Below are 23,490 nucleotides of genomic sequence, written 5' to 3'. Positions count from 1 at the left end.
TAAAATTTGTAAGTGTGTATAATGTGCGTACAATGTGTATATTTTGTGTAGTGTGTTTATTTTGTGTGCAATGTGTGTATTTTTTGTGTATATTGTGTGTGTAGTGTGTGAAGTGTGTGAAATGTGTGTAGTGTGTAAAGTGTGTGTAGTGTGTGAACTGTGTGAAATATGTGAAATGTGTGTAATGTGTGTAATGTGTGAAGTGTGTAGTGTGTGAAATATGTGTAGTGTGTGAAGTGTGTGTGTGGATTTTTCAATTATTAAAAATTTTAAAATTTTAATTTTATTATAAAATTGTGATGATATTAAATTTAAATATAATATAAAATAATATTTATATAATTTTGTTAAAATTTAAAATAAGAAGAAAGGAATATGAAATGGGATGGAATGGTCATTCCTTAGCTAAATGGATGGAATGGCTATTCCTATGTGGAATGTAATGGCCATTCCAAATGGAATGGTGATTCCTAAGAAAAAAATTTACCGAGCAAAGGAATGGAATGGAGGTAGGAATGTCATTCCATTCTCCCATTTCATTCTATCATATACCAAGTAGGGCCTTAATCTTTTAGCCATTGATTCAGCACCACTTCATTAAGAACATGCTAAGGACCACTATCTAAATAGATTACTACCTACAGGCTATACAAAGAACATATGCCACACAAGTATCATGTTTTATGGTTCAACATCTACCATTTTCTGAAGACTGAAACTGAAATATCTAGTTATGTTACTCCCATGAAACACCTACCACTGTAAAGAGAGAAAATAAAGAGAGTTTCAGATGAGATAATAATTGGTTTTATTTTTCTTTAAACGAAATCTAATATGCGATTCGACTTTTGATACAACTCGAGAAAGAACCAGACAACGAAAATTCGAGAAGATTACGTAAGTAGTGTGTGCAGTGTATATAGTGTATTTTGTGTATGTGTTTGCCTGTCTGTGGGTACATGTGCAATTCTTTTAAATTTTATTTCATATAATATACTCATTTTATTAATTAAAGAATTTGGAACTTAGCTAGAAATCAATTCTTTCAAATTCAATTTTATAAAATTCCAATTAAAATGTGTAGAAGGGATGAGAAATAATTTTATATCCATTAGTCAAAATGGACTTTATATTAGATCAAAGTGGCAACTGGGCCTGAAACTTTATAACTATATTTACAAAAATACAGGCTCTGCAAATATATGACTCTGGACTTGATAGTATATACTATAGTAATTAGTACTTATTTAGTAGTCATGAAATAACCCTGGCTAAGTTGCATTCTAACAAGGTCAGTGGATTACCAATTATACCATAATCAATTCTATATATCAAGTAGTAATATTTTACGGTTGTTTTAGTTGTTTTAGAAGATACTTCAGCTACAAACTAGCTATATAAATAATTACTCCTACAACCCAACCAAGCCAAACAAACGAGGCCATAATTTCGAATACTATTGTGATCTAGGATACAATCCTGGATGCGGAATTCATGGAATAGCATATAGAAGAATTAATATAGTAGTATAATATTTAAATAATATTATTATTTAAATATGAACTTTCTAATTTTAGAATAGTTAAACAACACATTATTTTATTTAAAAATTATATTATTATACTATACTACTATTAATGATGTGAAGTTCATTCTCCACAAACACTATTTATATTACACTTTAACTCTATCTCTTTTACTTTACCAATTATACATTAAAACCAGTACCGAACTAAATATCATACTTTTCAGAGACGGATGAGTATATTACTCCGCAATTTAGGTACAACGAAATAGATAACTTAAATTGAAACAGATGTTGTATTGTTACGTTAGCATGTTTTCTTTCATGCGAATTTTTCAAAGAATAATGTACTGTCTCGCCACATTTATTAGGTGGCTACTTGAAATAAACACCTTATTGCAGAAACCATAAATCGAAGACCAAAAATATTATCCAAACACTTCATGAATCTTGTTTTCTTCCCATTTTCACATATGTTAGTATATAAATCAATCTACAGTAATTATGCATTAATTTAATTTATTAAATGTGAAATGGGCTTCTCTAATAAATGACAAATGGGCCTATCTTGTGGCCCGCGTGAAATGCGGTGCGCATAGTGGACCGATCCTTTGTATAAACATCACGTTGAATAGAGACACGTTCAAAATTGAAACTAATTAGTAAGAAAATTTGTTAAGATGAATTATAGATGTTAAAACTGCTATAGCAATAATATTCTAGGATTAACGTGTTCTCCTATTTTGTTTTTTCAGTTGTTTGTATTGACTACCCATATTGTACGTTATCCTATTATAATGCACTTTGTTTCTCGTGTTCATCATAAAGGTGTGCTGAAATATTTGGTACAAAGACCAAACTATCTTACAAATTATATTTTGTGATACTATTAACAGCTACGCAAGAGACGAAAAGAGAATATGGCCTTCCTCATTCTTTCTTTTCATTTCGGTTGTTGTTGGTTCATCAACAAGTAACATTAATTTTATTCTCAGATAATTATAATATTAACACACTAGGCTTACTCAATAAATGCATATGAATTCACTCTAAAAATTCGTGAAATAATAGAGTGCACTTTTTGTAGTGTTGCCATCTATTCAACTTGACACCAGCTTTCCTTGTTAAAGGCACTATGATCTTAAATTAACTTCAAAACCTTTTGTTTTCTATCTATATTCTAGAGTATATTTCAATCTTAACCGGCAAAGTTTGGGGTCACATGCCTAACATTTTCCCAATCAAGTGTCTATATTTTTATTCCCCTTCATATAAATTTCAACTTAAATGCATTCATTGAGTGTGTAGTTGTTTTAGTGAGAGATGGGAAGTGATGACTCCAACCTAGGGCTGGCAATTTTCGACACGACACGATAATCCGACACGAATCCGCACGAAATTATTGGGTTGGGGTCAAGTCTTATTGGATCCGTGTAGGGCCGGCAAATCGTGCGGATTGGGTCGTTATCAGGTCAACCTGATAATGACCCAACCCAATAAGGTCTAACCTGAACCCGACCTGTTAAGGAAACTGTAAATCCGAACACGAACCCGACCTGCAACCTTCAAATCCGAACACGACCCGCACCCGACACGAACCCGTTATCGACACGATATAATATGGGTTGACACGACACGATAACAACCCGAACCTGATATTACACGATTAAAACCTAATATTACACGATTAAACCTTAATTTTTAACCTAATTTACACAATTAAAATTCATTTTATACTATTTAAATCTAATTTATAAGAAATTAAAAAATTAAAGTAATATATTTTTTTTAAATAATAATAAAAATAATATTATTATTTCTTAATGGGTTACCCGTATCCGACCCGCATCCGACCCGAACCCAACCCGAAATTATCGGGTTCTTAATGGGTCAACCCGATAAGGACACGGATCCAATAAGACTTGACCCCAACCCAATAATTTCGTGCGGATTCGTGTCGGATTATCGTGTCGTGTCGAAAATTGCCAGCCCTAGATCCGTGTCCTTATCGGGTTGACCCATTAAGAACCCGATAATTTCGGGTTGGGTTCGGGTCGGATGCGGGTCGGATACGGGTAACCCATTAAGAAATAATATTATTATTTTTATTATTATTTTAAAAAATATATATTACTTTAATGTTTTAATTTCTTATAAATTAGGTTTAAATAGTATAAAACGAATTTTAATTGTGTAAATTAGGTTAAAAATTAAGGTTTAATCGTGTAATATTAGGTTTTAATCGTGTAATATCAGGTTCGGGTTGTTATCGTGTCGTGTCAACCCATATTATATCGTGTCGATAACGGGTTCGTGTCGGGTGCGGGTCGTGTTCGGATTTGAAGGTAGCAGGTCGGGTTCGTGTTCGGATTTACAGTTTCCTTAACAGGTTGGGTTCAGGTTAGGCCTTATTGGGTTGGGTCATTATCAGGTTGACCCGATAACGACCCAATCCGCACGATTTGCCAGCCCTACTCCAACCCAAGAAAGCAATCATTCCAACAAGTTCAACTCACATACATGCTCAAAATAGTATTCCTAATCATAGTAACCAACCTCATAACCCTCTACATTTTCACTACTCCTCACTCAAACCTTGATCACCCACTCTCAAGAATCTCCCAACTCCCCTTTTTTGACATCAAACCTCTCCTCCTCAAGCTCAATGCCACACAAGACCAACTCCAACAAAGCCACTCCCGAATTGAAAACTTGCAAACACAACTCAACTCAGCCCACCACCTACTCGAATCCCTCATCGACCACCTCAACGACAACCGACCCGGCGTGGCCTCCTACGCCGGCCTCCTCGACGACCTCCCCGACGAGGCCCGCCTCGCGGCCGGCCCCCACATGCTCCCCCTCGGGAACACCCCGCGGATCGGGTCCGAGATCTACGCCTCGGTCGGGGGTGGCTGCCTCAACCACAAGCAAGACCTGGCAAAGTACATGTCGTACGACGTCGGATGGGTCTGCCCCTCCGACGACGTATTTGCTCAGATACTAATGCTAAAGGGGTGCGAGCCCCTCCCCCGGCGCAAGTGCCACCCCCCGCAGCCTAAAAACTACGCGGAGCCGCGCCCGCTCCCGGGGAGCATGTGGGCCACCCCACACGACACCAGCATCGTGTGGGACCCGTACACGTGTAAAAACTACACGTGCCTAATAGAGAGGAAAAAATTCCCGGGTCATACGACTGCAAAGACTGCTTCGATTTACAAGGCAGGGAGAAATCAAGATGGCAATACGACAACGGCGGGCTGGACTTCGGGATGGAGCAGGTCCTCGCAACGAAGGCGCCCGGGAGCGTGAGGATCGGGCTGGACATCGGGGGAGGCTCGGGGACCTTCGCTGCGAGGATGAGGGAGAGGAACGTGACGATTGTGACGACGTCGATGAACTTCGACGGGCCGTTCAACAGCTTCATAGCGTCGAGGGGGCTGATCCCGATGCACGTGAGCATCTCGCAGAGGTTTCCGTTCTTCGAGAACACGTTGGATATAGTGCATTCGATGCACGTGCTGAGCAACTGGATCCCGGATCCGATGCTGGAGTTTGTTCTGTATGACATATACAGAGTGCTGAGGCCGGGCGGGCTGTTCTGGCTCGACCGGTTCTTCTGCTTCGGGTCGCAGCTGAACGAGACGTACGTGCCGATGTTCGACCGGGTCGGGTTTAGGAGGTTGAGGTGGAACACTGGGATGAAGCTGGATAGGGGCATTCAGAAGAATGAGTGGTACTTCTCTGCTCTCTTGGAGAAGCCCATCCTCACATGAGATGGAATGTGAATGAGTGGCATATTTGTGGCTTTTTTCTTTTCTTTTTTTAAATAACATTAAGATTTGTATTTTGATTAATAGAATTTTGTATTGCATTGAATCTCAAGTTATAATGTGGGTGAATTTTGTTTGCACTTGTCTGTTTACATACTAACATACCAAAGTAAACTTATCTCCCCTGTATTTCTTGGAAATACCTTCTTGTGCTGTCATATTGATCAGACAATTTTCCTAGTATACCTCTTATCAAAACAATAAAGAAGAGTGAACTACAAAAAATATCCCCCGGATTTGCATTTGCAGGTCTCTCAACTTTGATATTTGCACTTTTTATTTTCTTTAGACTAAAATGCCCTCAAGTTATATAAGTATTTTTATACCTTTTCAACTCATTTATGTTTAAAACTTAAATTTCTCTTTCTCACTCTCTATTTTGGATGAGAGTTGACTGCCACTTGGTGGTTATTACCAATTTTTATGGTTCATCTTATTTCAGTGCATTCACCTAAACAGTGAAATAAATTCTTGGTTCAATCAATAACATATTTAAGTAATAAAAATTTCTCCATACATAATTATATCATAGTTTTGCATCTGAAAATGGTTCGAGAATTTCGATGTATATATGTATCTTGACAGTACTAAGATGAAATCATCACCAAAACAAACTTTATATTTTTTTTTATGTTAACCTTAATGATAGATGGATCAAATAAATATAAAAGCAATAGTTCAGTGCTCGTATAGCTACTTCAATTCCAGTATATCAAGATTGATAGAATCATAGATTATAAATTCTGAGTGAGTTCATCAGTAGTACTAATGAAAGTTTGGAAAATAAAACTACTATAAATGCGCGAGAGAGAGAGAGAGAGAGGGAGAGAGAGATTAAAGTTTGCAAACATAAACGAGTTGATAATGAAAAGTATAAAAATGTCCTCCTTGGGGCCATTTTACTCCGAAAAAATGAAAAACGTGCAAACGTCAAAGTCCAGAGATCGCAAGTGATATTTTTAAAGTCCAAGGACCGCATACGTGCAAACTGCAAAGTTCATGGACCATTTTTGTAGTTAACTCAACAATAAAATATTGTATTGCTTCAAAACTGCAATCTCTTATCAGTTGTCAAACAAAAAAAATTTGTACAGCAATTTGAACAAGGCTGCTAGAAAATGACAAGCTAAGTAGTAAGTACAACATGAAAGCCTTGTATTTTGACACAAATTTACAGAAAATCAATGGATTTTGATCATAAAGCAATCCTACTTAGGCTCCAGCATTGAAGGAGGATAGTTTCCACTGTAAGCAAAGAGGCTTTGGTTACTATAAGGATGGTTAGAGCCTTTGCTGTGTCCTTCATAACTAGCTGAGGTTGAGGCTGATTCAGCATTAGGATTATATCCTGCAGCTTCCATGATGTTCTCTATCTCTTTAACCACCTCACTCATATGCGGCCTGCTCTCGCCCGACTCATGCACACACCTCAGAGCTACGTCCACAAATCTCTCCACGCTTCTGGGAGACGGGCTTGAGGCTACTATCGGGTCAAGAATGCCCTCGAGGTTATACATTTCCTTGCCAGTATCCATGGCTTGCCTCACTTCTCTAACTATGTATTTCCCCTTCTCAATGGGACTTCTTGCAGTTAGAAGCTCCAAGAGCAGCACCCCGAAGCTGTACACATCACTCTTTTCTGTCAGCTGTTGCGTCATGTAGTATTCGGGATCCAGATATCCCTGAGTTTAGGAAGAAAGAATAACATTTATCAATGATTTTCAATTTGAGTCTTCACATGAAAAATGAAAATAAGTGTTGTGGTATACTTACCATTGTGCCTTTAACTTGAGTTGTGACATGACCTCTTTCGGGTTCATTCATAGGCTTAGAGAGACCGAAATCTGCTACTTTGGCATTCAGTCTCTCGTCCAATAAGATGTTGTTCGATTTTATGTCTCTGTGTATGATTGGAGGGTTGGCTAAGTCATGCAGATATTGAATCCCTCTGGCTGCTCCAAGGGCTATTTTCAGTCTTCTCATCCAATCTAATCTGATTCCTGACTTTCCTGTAAAGAAATACTATTGTTCCATATTTTGCCTTTTTAAATGTGGTGATCACAAACACCAAACACTAGACCTATAAGCTGAATATCAGAGGCAGTTTTACTGTGGATTTATTTCAAGATTTAGCTATGTTGAGAACGAAGGAAAAACCTGAGAGACTATCCTTCAATGTGCCATTTGCGATGAACTCGTAAACCAGCATTTGTTCACCCTGTTCGAAACAAAAACCTACTAGAGCCACAACATTCTTGTGATGAACCCTTGACAGAAGCTCGATTTCAGTTTTGAACTCGAGGCCGCCTTGCATGGATCCTTGCTGAGCTCTTTTGATGGCAATGAGTTGTCCATTTGGCAGGGTTCCTCTATATACCTGACAAAACAGTTGACACAATTCAGAATTATGTTAGTAAGCATGAAATACAAGATTTCCAATCCATTTTTGGAATGGAAAATTGAAATCTTTGCAAGTAAAGATTCTAGAACTCATGTTTTAGAAAAAAGAAGATAAAGTAGTCACCTTTCCATATCCTCCACTTCCAACATCATTGAGTTCTGAGAAGTTATTTGTGATTCTCCTAAGTTCTTCAAATGAGAAGCTCTTTGCTCCTTTCAGCTGTGGAACTCCACCGCTGTTCGCATTTGAATCCCACGCAGCTGCACGTATATATGAAGTAGTACATCTTACAACTGCTGAGCATAAAGAAGAACAAAAATCATGTATTGGATCTCAAACATACCAAAAGGATCATTCTTTTTGTCAGCTGTATCAGCTCTTTTCCTCTGCCGGTAAGCATAAACTCCCGCCATGAGTAACAACAGCACTAGGATGCTGCCACCAGCTGCAGCTCCTATGATGATACCGGAGCTTGACTTCTTTGATGAAGCTTGCAGTCCTAAACAAATTTTGCAGAAATCAGAATAAAACAAGGTGGCAACAACAGATGATCTCTTGCATTTTGGAAACTTTACCTGCAAAATAAGGATAGCTGTTGCCAATGAAGTAAAAGGGACCATATTCCTTTGGTGGTTTGAAGGTTTGGTTGCTTAGCATAAATCCAATAGCGGAGATCCCTGTTCGATTGAAATAGTCTTGGCCGGATGGGAAAACTTGCAGGCTGAGCAGCAGGTAGTTATCCATATTCTTAGTTGGATTGCTGAGAGAAACAGCATCTATTGGGAGGCCATGTGATTTGAATGAGGCCTTCATGTTTTGCTGAAGAGACGCGAAAATGCTTGAGTTCCCGTAGTTGGAGAAGGAAGGAGCGCGGAAGAAGAGTGTTCCCGTGTAAGGATATGCACATGTGCAACTGGGGCTGAAGACTCTATCTTCAGTGCAAGGCAAAGGATTGCAATTCTCTAATGGTGTTGTGTACGTAGGGGAAGACGGTTCGGGAATCTTGCAGTAGCTCTCTGTGACGCCTTCATCACAAATCGGGTTTCCCACAAGCCTGCAACATGGGAAGAAAAATCTCAGCAGCAGAATCATCATCGAGATATGGGGATAGTTTCTTCGAGAGTGATGGAAAATTTACACTATTTGAATATTAAGGCCGGCTCGTTGTGTGAAGCCATCAATAAGATTGTCCTGCAAATCAATCTGGTGCAGTTGGCTGCTGGGGTTGGAACCAAAGCTCAAGGTGCCATTGATCCGATTGTTCTTAAATGCACTGAATTGGGAATCGGAGGTATATATGATTATGATGATGATGGTTGGAAATGATTAGCAAACATACTGATTCAAAAGGTTACTTACACAGTCTGTAGCTGGGGGAGGCTAAACATGGAAGGTGGAAGTGGGCCTTGAAGTTGTGTCTTCTCCATTATCCTGCGCATTTCAACGACGTATAAGATAATGTAGAGAAAGGCCAAACACACACGTAGTCAGGACAAACATACAGTGAAGTTAAAGACTGCAGAGATGAAAACCACGGAGGCACATCAGTTGCATCGAACGAGTTATTGCTCAGGTCACTGCAATGAATTTGAGACTTCTCCATTAGTACTATACTACAATACATCATTGTCTATTAATACTAAATATATGTGACTTACACATAGTTGAGTAAATCCATGCCAGTTAAGTTTGGCAAAACACCAGTGAGCTTATTATTTGCCAAGAACCTGAAAATGTGCAATTGGTTTTCACCTTTAGAGACGGGAACGAATATGAAGTCGAAAGCTAACTTTTTTTTTTACTTACAGCTCCTGCACATGTGTGAGATTGTTGAGGTTTTCAGGAACTGACCCACTTAAAGAATTTCTGTCGAGCCGCCTGTGCAAACAAAGGATCTCTATAAGCAAAGGGACCTCAAAATAATGAAGTAAAAAAAGGTAATGTTTATGTCACTTACACAACCTCCAGAGCCTTAACAAGGCCCAGAGTGGAGGGGATTTCTCCGGTAAGCAGATTGTTCTCAAGAAGCCTACTCGAATAAAAGTCATCAGGACAAAGCAAAAACTTACATCATTTGTACGATAATCACAAACTATGCTTAAGTTTTGTGACAGTGTGATGTACTTACAAATGTATAAGGGTCATATTTGAGTTGAAGAGCCCAGAGGGAATCTCACCGGACAACTGATTCTTTCCGAAATGGCTGCGTAAGATTGGCATATGCACATTCAATATGTTGAAACATAGGAATTTACAAATTCATAGCAGAGAACTTACAAGTGCTTTGTTTTGAGAAGCATGTCAAGACCGGGTGAAGTTCCATCAGAAACGGGGATCGTTCCAGTAAGTTTATTATCAGCTAAGTCCAGCCAATAGAGATTTGATAGCTTTCCAATTGTAGGAGGTATCCCTCCAATGAAACCGTTCGAGTTAAGTGACCTTCATTGCCATGGAAAAAAAACATAAGGGCGATGCTAAAATCGGAGAAAATTAATTTAAGATAGTCTGTTCTTACAGGTATACCAGCTGCTGCAGAGATCCTATTGAGGATGGAATTGGACCAGAAAATCCACAACCTACGAGTATCCTGTGATTCGTGTAGTCATAGTTTCTTAAGAACGAGTCTTCCTTAAAAAGTGACATGTCATAAAATGTTTTGATGTATTCTTACAAGCTCGACAACTTCATATCTCCTATGGCTTGAGGAAGAGGTCCGGTCATGCCTTTGTTGTACGACAAATCCCTATATGAACCAACATATCCATGCTGATATCAACAATGTAACATACTAACACAAATGAGTAGTTACTACAAGTTATGGAAATGAAACACATACAGTGTCTGCAACTCTGATATTTTCACAATGTCTGATGATAACTGGCCACTTAAGTTGATGGTGGCTAACGTACTGAAATTTGCAGATAAAGGCTTTAGAACATATAACTATCTACGCATCAACGCACGAGAGTAAAACTTACATAGAGATGACGCGATTGTTGGCGCAGCCGATTCCTTCCCAGCTCGATCCACAAGGATCAGACCCTACCCAATTTGGTGGAAAGTTTTTCCAGATGCTTTTCAGAGCCTGCAGCCCAGCAACTGCATAAAAAAGATCAAATCCACTTCCTTTAACTTTCTGTTGAAAATTTTATCTTAAGATCCATTATAAGTAGAGCTCCCTTTCTTGAAATACCAATATAACATTGTGAAAAATGAAAAAGACCGATCTCTCTTTCTCGCTTCGCTCTCTGCAAGATACGTTCTTCGTTATAGTACTAACATATTTTGAACATGAGGAACTGAATCCTTAAACTAAGATTACATCCTTAAACATCTGTCTCTCTTTCGATAGATAGATAGATAGATAGATAGATAGTATTAGCTCTAGAAACATATTCTAAGTTATCTAATTCTCAGACAAAACCCCCTAAAGTGAAGATCACAGTAGCATATGTTTCTTCACAGGAAACATGCTTTTCAAGGATTTGAGGCCAATATACACAAAATATGCAATAGATATGAAAATCTACAGAAAGATTTTCCTATAGAACTTGCAAACTACTTACAATCATCGCTATTTGTCAACGCTGTTGTATCCAGCAATTGGAGCAGCAAGGCAGCCAGCAATAATAAGATTGAGAGATGAATTTTCCCAGCCATCGTTCCAGATTACTACACAACAAAAACTAATGCAGACCACCAACTATAAACTTTGGTTTGGATGCTTGAAAGGAATGTGCAAAGAGAAACTTTCACAAGTTGACATTTTTCGCATCGCATGGACTTGTTCTTCAAAGAGTTTGTGGTCCTATCAACTTATATTTTGCAGGAAACCGTCTGTTAATCTTATTTTATTTGTTCACATCAACATACAACAACTTATATTACTATGTCTACTTACATAAGTCTTATTCAATTATGCTGGCTGTAGATACATTTGAGCTGAGTAATGAAATTATATTTAGAATTTGAAATAAGTGACGATATTTTACATATGTCAAAATTTGTGAGTATACTATTATTTATTAAGTAATATAATAAAATAGCTAGCATTTTAACTTAGAAATCTTATAAAGCATTTATAGTTGTATACGTATCGTATTAGTATTTTTTATAAAATGTACTTTATTTGAAATCATTCTACCTTTTTTATTTTGAAATTATTTTAAGTTTTTTAATGGTTTGTTAATGTATGAATGTTTTTATCTAATTGATTTATTAGTCTAACTTTACAGATTTATATTCAAATTAACATGATTTTGATTAGATTAAAAAAATATATTGGATCATCTCGTTCAAAATTCTGACTCTGATTATTATAAATTACTAATAAACTTGTCTTGGTAGCTTAATTGGGCAAGTTGGGTCCTTGAACATTATGAAACAAAAGCCACACGCATTGAAGACTTGGTAAGAACTAAGTTGTCTTTAGTTTTTTATATAAATGGAGCGGTTGTTGAAAATGAGCTGTGAACCTTAACTTGATTTAATTTTTTCAGCATTAATGTCACGTCGTGGTGTCTATAAAATTGCAACTCTTGTACTTCCTCCGTCCCGGACTACTTGCACTTATTTCCTTTCTGGGTGTCCCAAGTTATTTGCATTCTTTCCATTTTTAGTAAAAATTATCACCTACAGCTGCAATTGTTGACTTTGCTATATACTCATTCCTTAATCTCCGTGCCGAAAAGGAAATATGTGAGTAGTCCGGGACGGATGGAGTATGTTTTAGTTTTCATTGTCTTTGTATTTCATATATGCAACCAGATATTTACATAAAATAAATAAAGATTCTTTTGTTTTTGAGTGGATTGGCGGCGGCGATTAAATTAAAATGACTCGATTAGTCAAATTGCCTCCATTAGTGAAATTATTTAAATCATGACACTCATTTTCCAAGCTCACGGATGCGACTTTTCTCAACCCAAACTTCTTTAATTTACCAACCAATTTATGACAAAATTACCCCTCTATTAATTATGTACCAATTCATTATTAGGGTCTGGGGATGTACCATCCATATTTGTGACAAAATTACCGCTATATTAATTAAGTACCAATTCAATATGCTGCTGTTAGGGATTGTCATATGTGAATTAGCCCTAATAATCTTCTGAATTTAAAGGATTAAAGTTGAAAATTCCCAATCCAAATAAATTATAGCCCAATTAGCTAACAATCTGAGTAAGACTAACCCAGAACTTGATGGATTATGTACCTTGCTACACTATTGTCTGCTAGTATTTCATTTTGTTGACATCTAATTTGACACTTAAATACTACTCCAATTGTTATAATACAGTAAATCACTATTAAAAAAAAATCAACCTTCCGTTTTATATTTAAGATATGCATTAGACTTTAATCAACCCCAAGCGTATTTAAGAGCATACACAATAGCGCCTAGCGCACCGCCTAGCCGAGCGTCGGCGCTAGGCTGTGCGCTAGGCGGTCTATTGCAGCCGCCCAGCGATTTTCACGAAAAAAAACCGCCTAGCGCTCGGCGGTTCCGGTGCGCTAGGCGATCCGCTAGGCGCTATTGCAGCGTCCGGATCGCCTAGCGCACCGCCTAGCGCGAATTTTTAATTTTTTTTTTGTTTCCGAAACACTATATATACGCGACTTGCCCGTCATTTTCATTCGCACCACTTGTATTAACGAGTACTCTCTCTATCTTAATTTCTGTACAAGATCAACACCTAGAAATGAGTAACGCCGGTGGTAGTGGTGGGAGTGGTGGGGATGCTAAGGAGTACGAGCGTATAATGAACGAAGTGCTAGATGCCTATACGAACCGTGAGATTGATCAATGGATGCAGAGGGCCTTGCAGCCGGCGGTACCTCGACCTCGACCAGTGGTACACCGCCGAGCGGTGATTGATCGTGATCACGTAGCTGCACATCAGCGCCTATACGAAGACTACTTCGCACAGGAGCCGCGGTTCAACGCCAACCTTTTCAGGCGCCGTTTTAGGATGCGCAGGTCCCTGTTTATGCGTATTGTTAACGGATTGGAGCAACGATATCTGTATTTCCGCTTTAGGCACGATGCGGCTGGCAGACCCGGCCACACTCCTATTCAAAAGTGCACTGCGGCAATCCGGCAGTTGGCCTACGGAGGCGCTGCAGACATGTGGGACGAGTACCTCCACATCGGTGAGACGACTGCCCTGGAGTGTATGAAGTATTTCTGTCAGGGCGTAATTGAAATATTCGGTGATCAGTACCTTCGAAGCCCTACCCCCGATGACTGCCGGGATCTGCTGCGGATGCACGGGGAACAACATGGGTTCCCAGGGATGTTAGGCAGCATAGATTGTATGCATTGGGAGTGGAAGAACTGCCCCGCCGCCTGGAAGGGGATGTACACTACCGGCTACAAGGGAAAGAATCCCACGATGATCCTTGAGGCCGTAGCTGATTACCGGCTGTGGATTTGGCATGCGTATTTTGGGATAGCTGGTTCGAACAACGACCTTAACGTCCTCAACTCGTCGCCACTTTTCAACGAGCAGTGTCAGGGTGTCGGTCCGGCCATCAGTTTTGTCGCCAACGACAACCGACATGATATGGGCTACTACTTGGCGGATGGGATATACCCTAGGTGGTCCGTCTTTGTGAAGACGATCCGATGCCCAGGAGATGAGAAGAAGGCCTACTTTGCGGCACGGCAGGAGTCGGCGCGCAAGGACGTGGAACGCGCATTTGGTGTGCTCCAGGCTCGATGGGCGGCAGTTAAGGGGCCAACGCGTTTGTGGCACGTCGACTGCATTGCTGATATAATGTACGCCTGTATAATCATGCACAACATGATTGTCGAAGATGAAGGTGGACAACTGACTGATTGGGCCAACGACGATAATGAAGCTGGTCCAAGCCACGACGTTGCCGCCCCTAACGTACGGAGTGGGGTACCCCACGATGAAGACGGCCGCCTCCAAGCACATGCCGACATGCGCCAAACGGAGGCTCATATTCGACTCCAAAAGGATTTAATTGAAGAGTTATGGGCGCGGAGGACTGCACGACGTTTGTTTTTTTTAATTATGTAATTTTTTTAAATTAATGTACTTTTTAAATTTTATTAATATTAGTGAATTTTCTCGTTTTTGTGTCGTAAATTTAATTCCGTATATTGTGTGATTGTTAATTATTTCATTTTGTACATATTTGTTAATAGTGATGTGGCTAGGCTATGGCTGGGCTATTGCTGAACTATTTGCTTGTTTTGATGATGTGGCAGGAGGATTGTTAGTGCTGATGATGTGGCAGTGGCTAGGCTATGGCTGGGTTATTGCTGGGCTATTCCTATTGTGGATGGCCTAACCATATCTCCAATTTAAAGAGAGAAAGGAAATTTTGTTAGGGATTGCAATGAAAGCGGGTAGAGTTTTGCTCACCCAATTAAACCCGCGGGTAAAATTGCAATCTCTAAATTACCCAAATTTGAAAAAGTTACAAATTGAGTATGTTCTTCTCAACATTAATTGTTCACTTAATGACACGCCAAAATTTTCAATTAGCTACAGACATAAATTTGATTTTATAGGAAAATATCTAATACAATTAAAACTCGAGTCAAGTAAAATTAATTGTTCGAAATGAAGCCAAAGATGATAAACCTTAAAATAACTACTAACCTGATTCACTTCTACTATACAAATCTGTTCTTCACCACTGTGCACATTATATATAATCATCAAAAGAAGTAAGCTAGTCTACCACCACCACCATGATAAAATGGACTCAACAACAAATCTATCTTCCACATTTGAATATGGTTAAAATTTGGAGGGAAAAAGGTTGTCCAAAATTTGTTTTTCCTGCAGCAGAAGATATCAAGAGAAGAAGTTAGCCAACGGTTATTGACGGCGCACGTGGAAGGGGAACGAGCCGTAGCTGACGTCGAAGCCCTCACTCTCAGTCTCAGCAGCGCCATAAGAACGAAGAGGACTCTCGTCATCCGCTGTTTCCACAAAGGTGTGATGATGCATTTGTTTGTTTGGCGGCCCTGCCTTCTCCATAATGTTCTCGATCTCTCTCACCACTTCGCCCATCGACGGCCTCTCACCAGCCGCCTCTCTCACGCAGCTCATTGCCAGCTCTACGAACCTCCAAATCCCACTGAGTTTCGATGCTGACCCCAACGTTGGATCAATCACCTCATCAAGACTCTCAGGATCTTTCGAGTCCCCCATAGCCTCGTGGACCAGTCTCACGATGTGCTTCCCGCTCTGTATGGGTGCTCTCGCTGTCATCAGCTCGAGCAGCACTACTCCAAAGCTGTATACATCGCTCTTGTCGGTTAGCTGTTGGGTCATATAATACTCAGGATCCATGTAGCCCTGTTGAAAACGAAACAGAGAGTTTGTAATATTTTAGACCAATATCCCTTTATTTTATTAGTCCTATTTTGAAGTTCGTGGGAAAAATATCCCTTTATTTTACAACTGTATTTACTTACCAATGTGCCTTTGACTTGGGTAGTGACATAGCCCTTTCCAGTGTCACCCAAGAGTTTGGATAGGCCGAAATCAGCCACCTTCGCGTTTAAGTTGTCGTCCAGCAAGATATTAGTCGATTTCACGTCCCTGTGTATGATTGGAGGATTGGCCAGTTCGTGCAGATACGACAGGCCTCGTGCAGAATCAAGGGCTATTCTCAGTCTCTTGCTCCAGTCCAACCGAAATCCCGACTTCCCTGCACAGCATTTATGCCTCAAGTTCACAATTTATCATAAAATAGTATGGTGAAGGTGTGATTGTATATATATACCCGTGATACAGTCTCTAAGGGTGCCGTTGGATATAAACTCGTAAACTAACATCTGCTCTCCTTGCTCATAGCAGAATCCAACGAGGCCGACCACGTTCTTGTGATGAATCCTCGACATCAACTCAATCTCAGTTTTAAACTCAGCTGCCCCCTGCATTGATCCCTGCTGAGCTCGCTTTATGGCTACTACTTGCTCGGAACCAACGCTTCCCTTATAGACCTGTCACCGGGTAGTCTAGCATCATGTCTACACGCAAATAAGCAGAACCAGAAAAATCCATTTCAATCAACGATATATGACGAACCTTTCCATATCCTCCAGAGCCAACGCAGTTGGATTCAGAGAAGTTGTCAGTGCATTTTCTTAGATCTTCGAAGGAGAACCACTTCGCTCCTTGAAGCTGTGGAACTGCACCACTTTCTTTCTCAGGATCCCAAGAAGCTGCACTCGTTTTACACGAACAACTGTCAAATATAACTATGTTTACTCACATAAGTATCTTTCTCTAGCTCAACACCGTGGCTTACCAAACGGGTTGCTCTTGTCGATAGCTTCTTTTGCCCTTCTCTTCTGACGTAGAGCATACATTCCAGCCAAGAAAATCAACAGAACCAGAAATGAACAACCAATTGCTACTCCCACAATGATACCAACATTTGATGACTTTTTCGGTCCTGAACAAAAAAAAAAGTTGAAGTGCTTGGTTATAAAGTTAAAGTGCCTAGTTACAAGATTTTCTAAAGGATGTTACCAGGGAGACAACAATATTGTTCATCAATGAAGAAGAATGGTCCAAAATAATCAACTGGAAATGGCTGGCGGTTGAGTACAAAACCTATCGTAGAAACTGAGGTTCGATCAAACACATTTTTGCCCGAAGGAAACATTTGCAATGTGATCTCTAGGTAAGAGTACATGTTTATAGTTGGACTGGTGAGGTTGAGGGAATCAACTGGAATCCCACGGGAGCGAAACTGAGTCATCAGAGTCCCATGAAGAATGTTGTAGTATGTAAAGTTTTGTAAGTCGGAGAAGGAAAAGGAAAAGAAGTGCAAAATTCCAGTGTAGGGATGTGAGCATTGACAATTTGGACTCAATACTTCATCTCTGCCACAGGTAACAGCTCCACATCTATTTGATGGTAATGGACTATTGTCAACCTTCACAACTGAACAAAATGGCTTTGCTGCTCCATTTCCATTGCAAATTGGGTTGTCAGCAAGTCTTCCGGTGACAAGAATGTGAAGTTCAGTTAAATGAAGTTGTAATATAAGTCACTTTAGCAGAAATTTTTATGAATATTGCGATAATAATATATGCTTCGTGGAGTTTTGAGAAATAGGCTTACGTTATATCCAATGTGTAATTGGCTTGTTGCTGGAATTCGGTGACTGAATTGTTCTGTAAATCAACTGTCAAGTTGCTGCTGTAGCTGTTGCCGATATCCAAGCTTCCGTTCAACTTATTGTTGCTAAGCTTCCTGATCAATGTAACTTGCATCTGAGAAACTTATTCATATTTTCATGAAATGGACAGAAGTTGGCAAACTAAGTATATCTTAAATCATTCAAGTTTGGATGAACTTACACAGTCTCCAACTGAGGAAGGCGGAACATGTCAACCGGAATTGGACCTTGAAGCTTTGTATTCTCCATCATCCTGAAATTATTTATCGGTTAACAGACAGAATACACAGTTTATGGATGCTGTCATGTGAGAGAGAGAGGGGGAAATACAATGTTGTCAAAGACTGGAGACTCGAGAACCATCCGGGTACTTGTGATGCATTAAAGCTATTATTGCTCATGTCCCTGAAATTTGTACATCAAAAATCCAGATTTATCCCATGTGAAGCAAAAAAGAAATAAAAGATGATCAACATATGCGCCATAACATTCACGATCCCATATTTAGGCAAATGATATCTGATAAGATGCAGTTAGTTCGAGATAGAAACAGCTTACACATAGAAAAGGAGGTCCAAGCCTGTGAGGTCAGGGATGTTTCCGCTGAAATTATTATTAGACACGTACCTGAAAAGGAAACAAGTCACTCGAGGAATTTATGTAGCTTGAAGCTGTTATATTGAGGCAGTCACTTTGTGCTAAATTATTTTATAGTTTCGTGCGCTTACAGTTCCTGTAGGTTTGTAAGGTTACTGATACTCGGAGGGAGAGGTCCTTCGAGAGAATTCCAGTCGAACCGTCTGCATAAAACAGAAGATATTCAGCACAAGCTTGGGACAAACAAGTAGTGAATAAAGCTGATTTAGTGTCGATATTCTTACATGACCTCCAATGACTGAACAGTTCCAATAGACGAGGGTATAGTCCCGTTGAATTTGTTGTTGTCAAATATCCTTAACCAAATAAATTTATTGCTAATGAGTGATCAATTAAAATAACAAACTTTACTTGCCATATAAAGGATGTAGATTGGTACGAGAGTCGTTCATATGAAGTGTGCAAACTCACGCATGTATGAGGGTCATATCTGGTCTGAACAACTTTTCAGGAATTTCTCCAAACAGCTGATTATTCGATAAATGGCTGCAGGTTATAAACCGGAATATAAAAAAAATGGAAAAAGAAAAAAAAATACTGAAACAATGAGTGATGGTAGTAATACAGAAACTTTACAAGTGTCTAGCAACAGGTAGCTTATCCAAACCAGCAGGTGCAGTATCACTAGAGATGGGAATGGTGCCGTTAAGCTTGTTCATACCGAGATCCAGCCAAGACAGATTCGATAGCTTGCCAATGGAAGCCGGAATTGGACCAGTGAAGCTGTTAGAGTTCAAGGATCTGTAACGAAATCCAGTAAGTTGAAGACACGTGATCATATGATATTGATGATTAAGTTATTTGATTATTTCTAAACTTTTGGGGAAGAAAATGAGTATATGATTGAATGAAGCTCCTTACAGATATACGAGGCGTGGGAGGGAGCCTATTGAATCTGGAATGGGACCGAAGAAGCTGCAACCGATCAATATCCTACACACAACAAAAAGTATAAAACAAAAATTCAATGTTGGCTATGATTCACATGATCATCATACAAGAAGAAAGTCGCAACGTCTTCCTTACAAAGTGGTAAGGTTCTTCAAGTTCTGTATAGATGGCGGAAGAATCGCCTTGAGACCAATGTTATTCGAGAGATCCCTGAATCCACGAGAAACGATATATCAGAAAATAAAGATACAAATTAAACTGTTGCTAAAATGGTGGATTGAACAGAGTTTGCAATGACAATCCAGAATGTTTGGATTCGGGATAGTTACTCATTAGGGAAATGCAGTTTAAACTGATAGAAGCTGAGGAATGAAGAAGCGAGAATTGAAATAGGAGCGTACAATTCGACTAATGCAGTCAACGATGATATGTCACTGAAGGTGCTACCTTCCAAAAGCTGTCCTGCCAGCATTCTGCAATTGAAGTAATCACATCAAACCAAGAAGAGTAGAGAATAAGAGAGTCTGAGCAGGATCATATAACACACAAATGGCGACTAACATGGAGGTCACACGTGTATTCGTGCAGTTAATACCATCCCAATTGTTGCCACAAGGATCTGCACCCTTCCAGTTTGGGGGAAGGTTTTTCCAGCTAGCTTTGATCGCGTTTAGAGCAGCAACTGCAACAGAGGTGAAATGGTGGTATATATACATTTTAAGCGTGTTGTACCTCTGAATATCGATAAAAATGTATCTCAACCTTGAATATATACACATTGAACTCTTTCCATTAAACGAGCGAGAGAGAGAAATTGCTGCAATCTCTATAAGGGATCACTCACACAACAGGAACATCATCTATGGAGTTAAAACATATGTCTAACAAGCTCATTTTCACTCACAATCCTTCTTCTTTGGATATAATTCACCTCAAGGGAAGGCATGAATCCACAAAACTGTCTCAAGTACTTCGACTAATGCTATGCGTCATGGTGAGTAGATGATAATCTCTACGTCCGTATCTACATTTTTCTGATAATCGTTTATTCAGTCCCATATACTCTACATCCTAATATACCTAATTTCATCTACCAATTCAAATAGACTTGCTTATTCTATTACAGAAAGGAAATTCTCAACCCTAAATTACATGTTGAATAAAACTGCAGTTTCTAATCAACTAAACAAATTCTTGGAAGAATAGTAACATAACAATAACAAAGTCAAGCATGGCCAGTTCAGCCTCAACTAAAATTGGTAAAAATTCAAAACAAACACTCCATATTAAACTGAAAGCATGTTAAAGGATAGCAAAAATAGAAACATACCATCACCACTGTGTGTGAGTGCGAATGCAAGAAGAGTCTGACAAGAAAGAAGCAGCAAGCAAACCAAGAATCTACAAACCATTTTACAGAGTTGGGAGCTCTACAAACCGGTGAAGAAAACAAAGTAATGTTTATGAAGAGGAAAGAAGATATAAACAATCCATCCCTCTGTTGACCACAATGCCTAACCAGACAACGAAAGGGAACAAGTCCAAAATGACTCAGTCTCCAATTCATCCTAATAATAAATATGATCACTATAACTTTCCCAACATAAGACAAATAGCTAATTCCTGCTTGCTTGTGTCATACTTAACCAGGTGGAATCTCAGAGCCTCACGCCACTCCAATTATTAAACAAAATTATGGTCGCATTGTCAATAAATTAGAGTATGTGACACTAGCATATATTCACGGGGAAATTGGGCATGCATAATTAATTTGGCTGAACAAAAATGGGATCTTTCAATAATGGATATGGTTGATTCCAATATGAGATTTAGTTTATTCAGCTCAAGGAAATAAACAATTCTACAAATTTTCATGAGGAATCTTTGTATTGGACAAATGCTCATTGCCAAAATAACGGGTTCGTATTTTATTTTTCGTTGCTTACCTTACTTTACTCCTTCGCGAATATTGAATTATATTTTATCGATTATTATAATAAAAAAATCGTTTAACTTTTTTCCATATATAATTTGAATTCAATCTAATTTTAAATGGCCCATGGCCCATTTAAAAAAGTTCTTAATATTATTAATAAAAAGTTCTTGGGCTTTTTAAATCGCCCATGGCCCATTTACCTGTTATTTATTCCTGTTTTTATTGAAATTTCATCCCTAATTTCATATTTAAAAATAAAAATTCTTTTCACTTTTACCCGTTTTCTAAAATTGGACACTATCCATTTTAGAGAACTTAATTTCTCTCTATGAGTTGTGACCCATTTTTTACTAAAACTAAAACACTTTTTTTTATCTCTCCATTATTTTATTAATTTTATATTAAAACGTGTGTAGTTTCGAAAGTTTCTATTTTAGGAAACGGAGAGAACAGTAACGTATTTGTTCTTCCAGTTTTGTGTTGGCTGTGGTATCCATTTAGGAATAAATTTTCAGGTATTAAACTATGAAAATTGAATTTCTTTAATTTTGTCTTTTTATCATCTTTATTTATTCATATAAATGGTGCATTTAATTTCATTTGTAAATTTTGATTACATAAGCTTTACTTTTTTTATTTTTTATATTATTTTATTATATAAAAATTATTATATCTTCTATTTTTTAATACAATTAATTATGAATTGATATTGTGTGTTCTTAAATTCACAACCGATTCTACTATTGAATTAAAAAGTTAATTAATACAATTAGTTCAGTTTCAAAAATATTTAACGAAGCGAGAGGGAAATATTGGTTGTTATTTCTAATAAAAGAATTTCAGTCGTTTTAAAGATGGATAATCGTAATAATTATTTTTTTATATTTTTTTTATTAATTTTTTCTTATGTTCAATCCTTAAATTAAGACTTTTGGATCCTCACTGAGGCCATCCACAATGGGGCACCCTAAGGCGCGCCCTAAAGCACGACCTATGCACCGCCACGTCAGCATTTTATCCTCCTGCCCTTCCACCTGCAGTGGGGTGTCCTAAGGCGCGCCCTAAGCATTTTCTTCTATTTGAATATTTAAATAACTATAAAAATTGGGATAAACCTTCATTTCATTTACAAAATTAATACATTACAATACGGATTAAATAGACAAATTTCGAATTTAAAAAAAAAACAAAACAAAAACGCTTTGCATCGTTCGCGCCTCCCACAGTGGGCGGACGATTACGCGGACGATGCCCTATCGTCCGCGCATCGTCCGCGGACTAAGCGTCGGGTGCGGTCCGTGAACGACGCATCGTCCGTCATCCGCGGAGCCACGGTGGTGGACGATAGCACGCCCGATTCGTCCGCCCCATTGTGGATGGCCTAAGTTGAAACAAAAGATACTGAAAATAAGACTGATTTCCGAAGAAAAAAAAAACCATATCCTCAAATATATGATGAAAACCCAACATCTCATTGTGCAGAACCATCTACCTCCTGACGCAAGGAAATAAAAATGACCTTATCCTTCGTCGCACATGTCTGACATTGCAAATAATCAAGAACACTACGACTTGATTTTAAAATTGACATCTCCACTCCTAATCTCCTATCAATGCTAGAAATAAAGAATCTGTTGTTTTATCATTGACACGTGTGCATGTGAGAATGTGTTAATATCCCTACCCTTTATAAACAAAAATTATTTTCATTTTAGTTCCTCTTTTAAAAATATAAACTTTTAATTCTGTTTTAATTCTGAGGTGATTCTCATTCTCTATTTATAGTGGTTCAATCACCTTTTTTTAATTTTTTTTACTTTATCAATAATACATTAAAACATGTGTTATTTGAAAAGTCCTTGTTTTAAAAGATGATGTACTAGTAGCAGTACATTTGTGATAAAAAAGAGTTAACTTACTTTTTAAAATTCCATACATCATAGTACAATTATGAAAAACAATTTCAAACTTTAATATGTAAATTATTCTTATTATTCAATAAATAATTATACGTAATTTTATACTAGAATTATTGGCAATATTGCTAAAGAAAAAAAGAATGATG

At 38.4% G+C, this 23,490-nt stretch overlaps 2 protein-coding genes and 1 pseudogene across 2 annotated transcripts; 1 reads left to right on the top strand and 2 right to left on the bottom strand.

The window, feature by feature from the left end:
• The first annotated feature begins 4,045 nt into the window (after positions 1 to 4,045).
• LOC121754729 lies at positions 4,046 to 5,301 on the top strand (annotated as a pseudogene).
• Positions 5,302 to 6,374: 1,073 nt separating this feature from the next.
• Positions 6,375 to 11,571, bottom strand: LOC121756329 (leucine-rich repeat receptor protein kinase HPCA1-like). The gene is made up of 19 exons (XM_042151837.1): positions 11,326 to 11,571; positions 10,738 to 10,858; positions 10,596 to 10,667; positions 10,431 to 10,502; positions 10,275 to 10,346; positions 10,037 to 10,198; positions 9,888 to 9,962; positions 9,717 to 9,788; positions 9,566 to 9,637; positions 9,418 to 9,486; positions 9,262 to 9,336; positions 9,119 to 9,190; positions 8,898 to 9,032; positions 8,335 to 8,813; positions 8,103 to 8,258; positions 7,883 to 8,019; positions 7,516 to 7,735; positions 7,132 to 7,367; positions 6,375 to 7,040 (listed from the first exon to the last, which is right to left on the bottom strand). The coding sequence occupies exons 1-19, from the start codon at positions 11,417 to 11,419 to the stop codon at positions 6,567 to 6,569; spliced, it is 2,865 nt and encodes a 954-aa protein (XP_042007771.1). The 5' UTR covers positions 11,420 to 11,571; the 3' UTR covers positions 6,375 to 6,566.
• Positions 11,572 to 15,373: 3,802 nt separating this feature from the next.
• Positions 15,374 to 21,053, bottom strand: LOC121756463 (leucine-rich repeat receptor protein kinase HPCA1-like). Its single transcript, XM_042152013.1, has 19 exons — positions 20,820 to 21,053; positions 20,051 to 20,171; positions 19,891 to 19,962; positions 19,625 to 19,699; positions 19,460 to 19,531; positions 19,175 to 19,339; positions 19,010 to 19,084; positions 18,823 to 18,894; positions 18,670 to 18,741; positions 18,500 to 18,568; positions 18,272 to 18,346; positions 18,123 to 18,194; positions 17,884 to 18,015; positions 17,287 to 17,759; positions 17,063 to 17,209; positions 16,840 to 16,976; positions 16,535 to 16,754; positions 16,224 to 16,459; positions 15,374 to 16,104 (listed from the first exon to the last, which is right to left on the bottom strand). Exons 1-19 carry the CDS (start codon positions 20,899 to 20,901, stop codon positions 15,622 to 15,624), a joined length of 2,850 nt encoding a protein of 949 aa, XP_042007947.1. The 5' UTR covers positions 20,902 to 21,053; the 3' UTR covers positions 15,374 to 15,621.
• Between the last annotated feature and the right edge of the window lie 2,437 nt (positions 21,054 to 23,490).

Source organism: Salvia splendens, chromosome 11 (genome assembly GCF_004379255.2).
Source record: "Salvia splendens isolate huo1 chromosome 11, SspV2, whole genome shotgun sequence".
NCBI classification, from domain to species: domain Eukaryota; kingdom Viridiplantae; phylum Streptophyta; class Magnoliopsida; order Lamiales; family Lamiaceae; genus Salvia; species Salvia splendens.
The sequence above is the reverse complement of the archived record's forward strand: the minus strand, read 5'-3'. Positions and strand labels throughout refer to the sequence as shown.

Coding starts and splice junctions, on each gene's coding strand:
- LOC121756463 (XM_042152013.1), bottom strand. CDS start 20,901: ATGGTTTGTAGATTCTTGGTTTGCTTGCTGCTTCTTTCTTGTCAGACT. Junction 18,195..18,271: donor CTCCAGTCTTTGACAACATT/GTATTTCCCCCT, acceptor AAATAATTTCAG/GATGATGGAGAATACAAAGC. Junction 16,460..16,534: donor CCTTAGAGACTGTATCACGG/GTATATATATAC, acceptor AATGCTGTGCAG/GGAAGTCGGGATTTCGGTTG.
- LOC121756329 (XM_042151837.1), bottom strand. CDS start 11,419: ATGGCTGGGAAAATTCATCTCTCAATCTTATTATTGCTGGCTGCCTTG. Junction 10,668..10,737: donor AACAATCGCGTCATCTCTAT/GTAAGTTTTACT, acceptor TGCAAATTTCAG/TACGTTAGCCACCATCAACT. Junction 10,199..10,274: donor CTGCAGCAGCTGGTATACCT/GTAAGAACAGAC, acceptor ATGGCAATGAAG/GTCACTTAACTCGAACGGTT.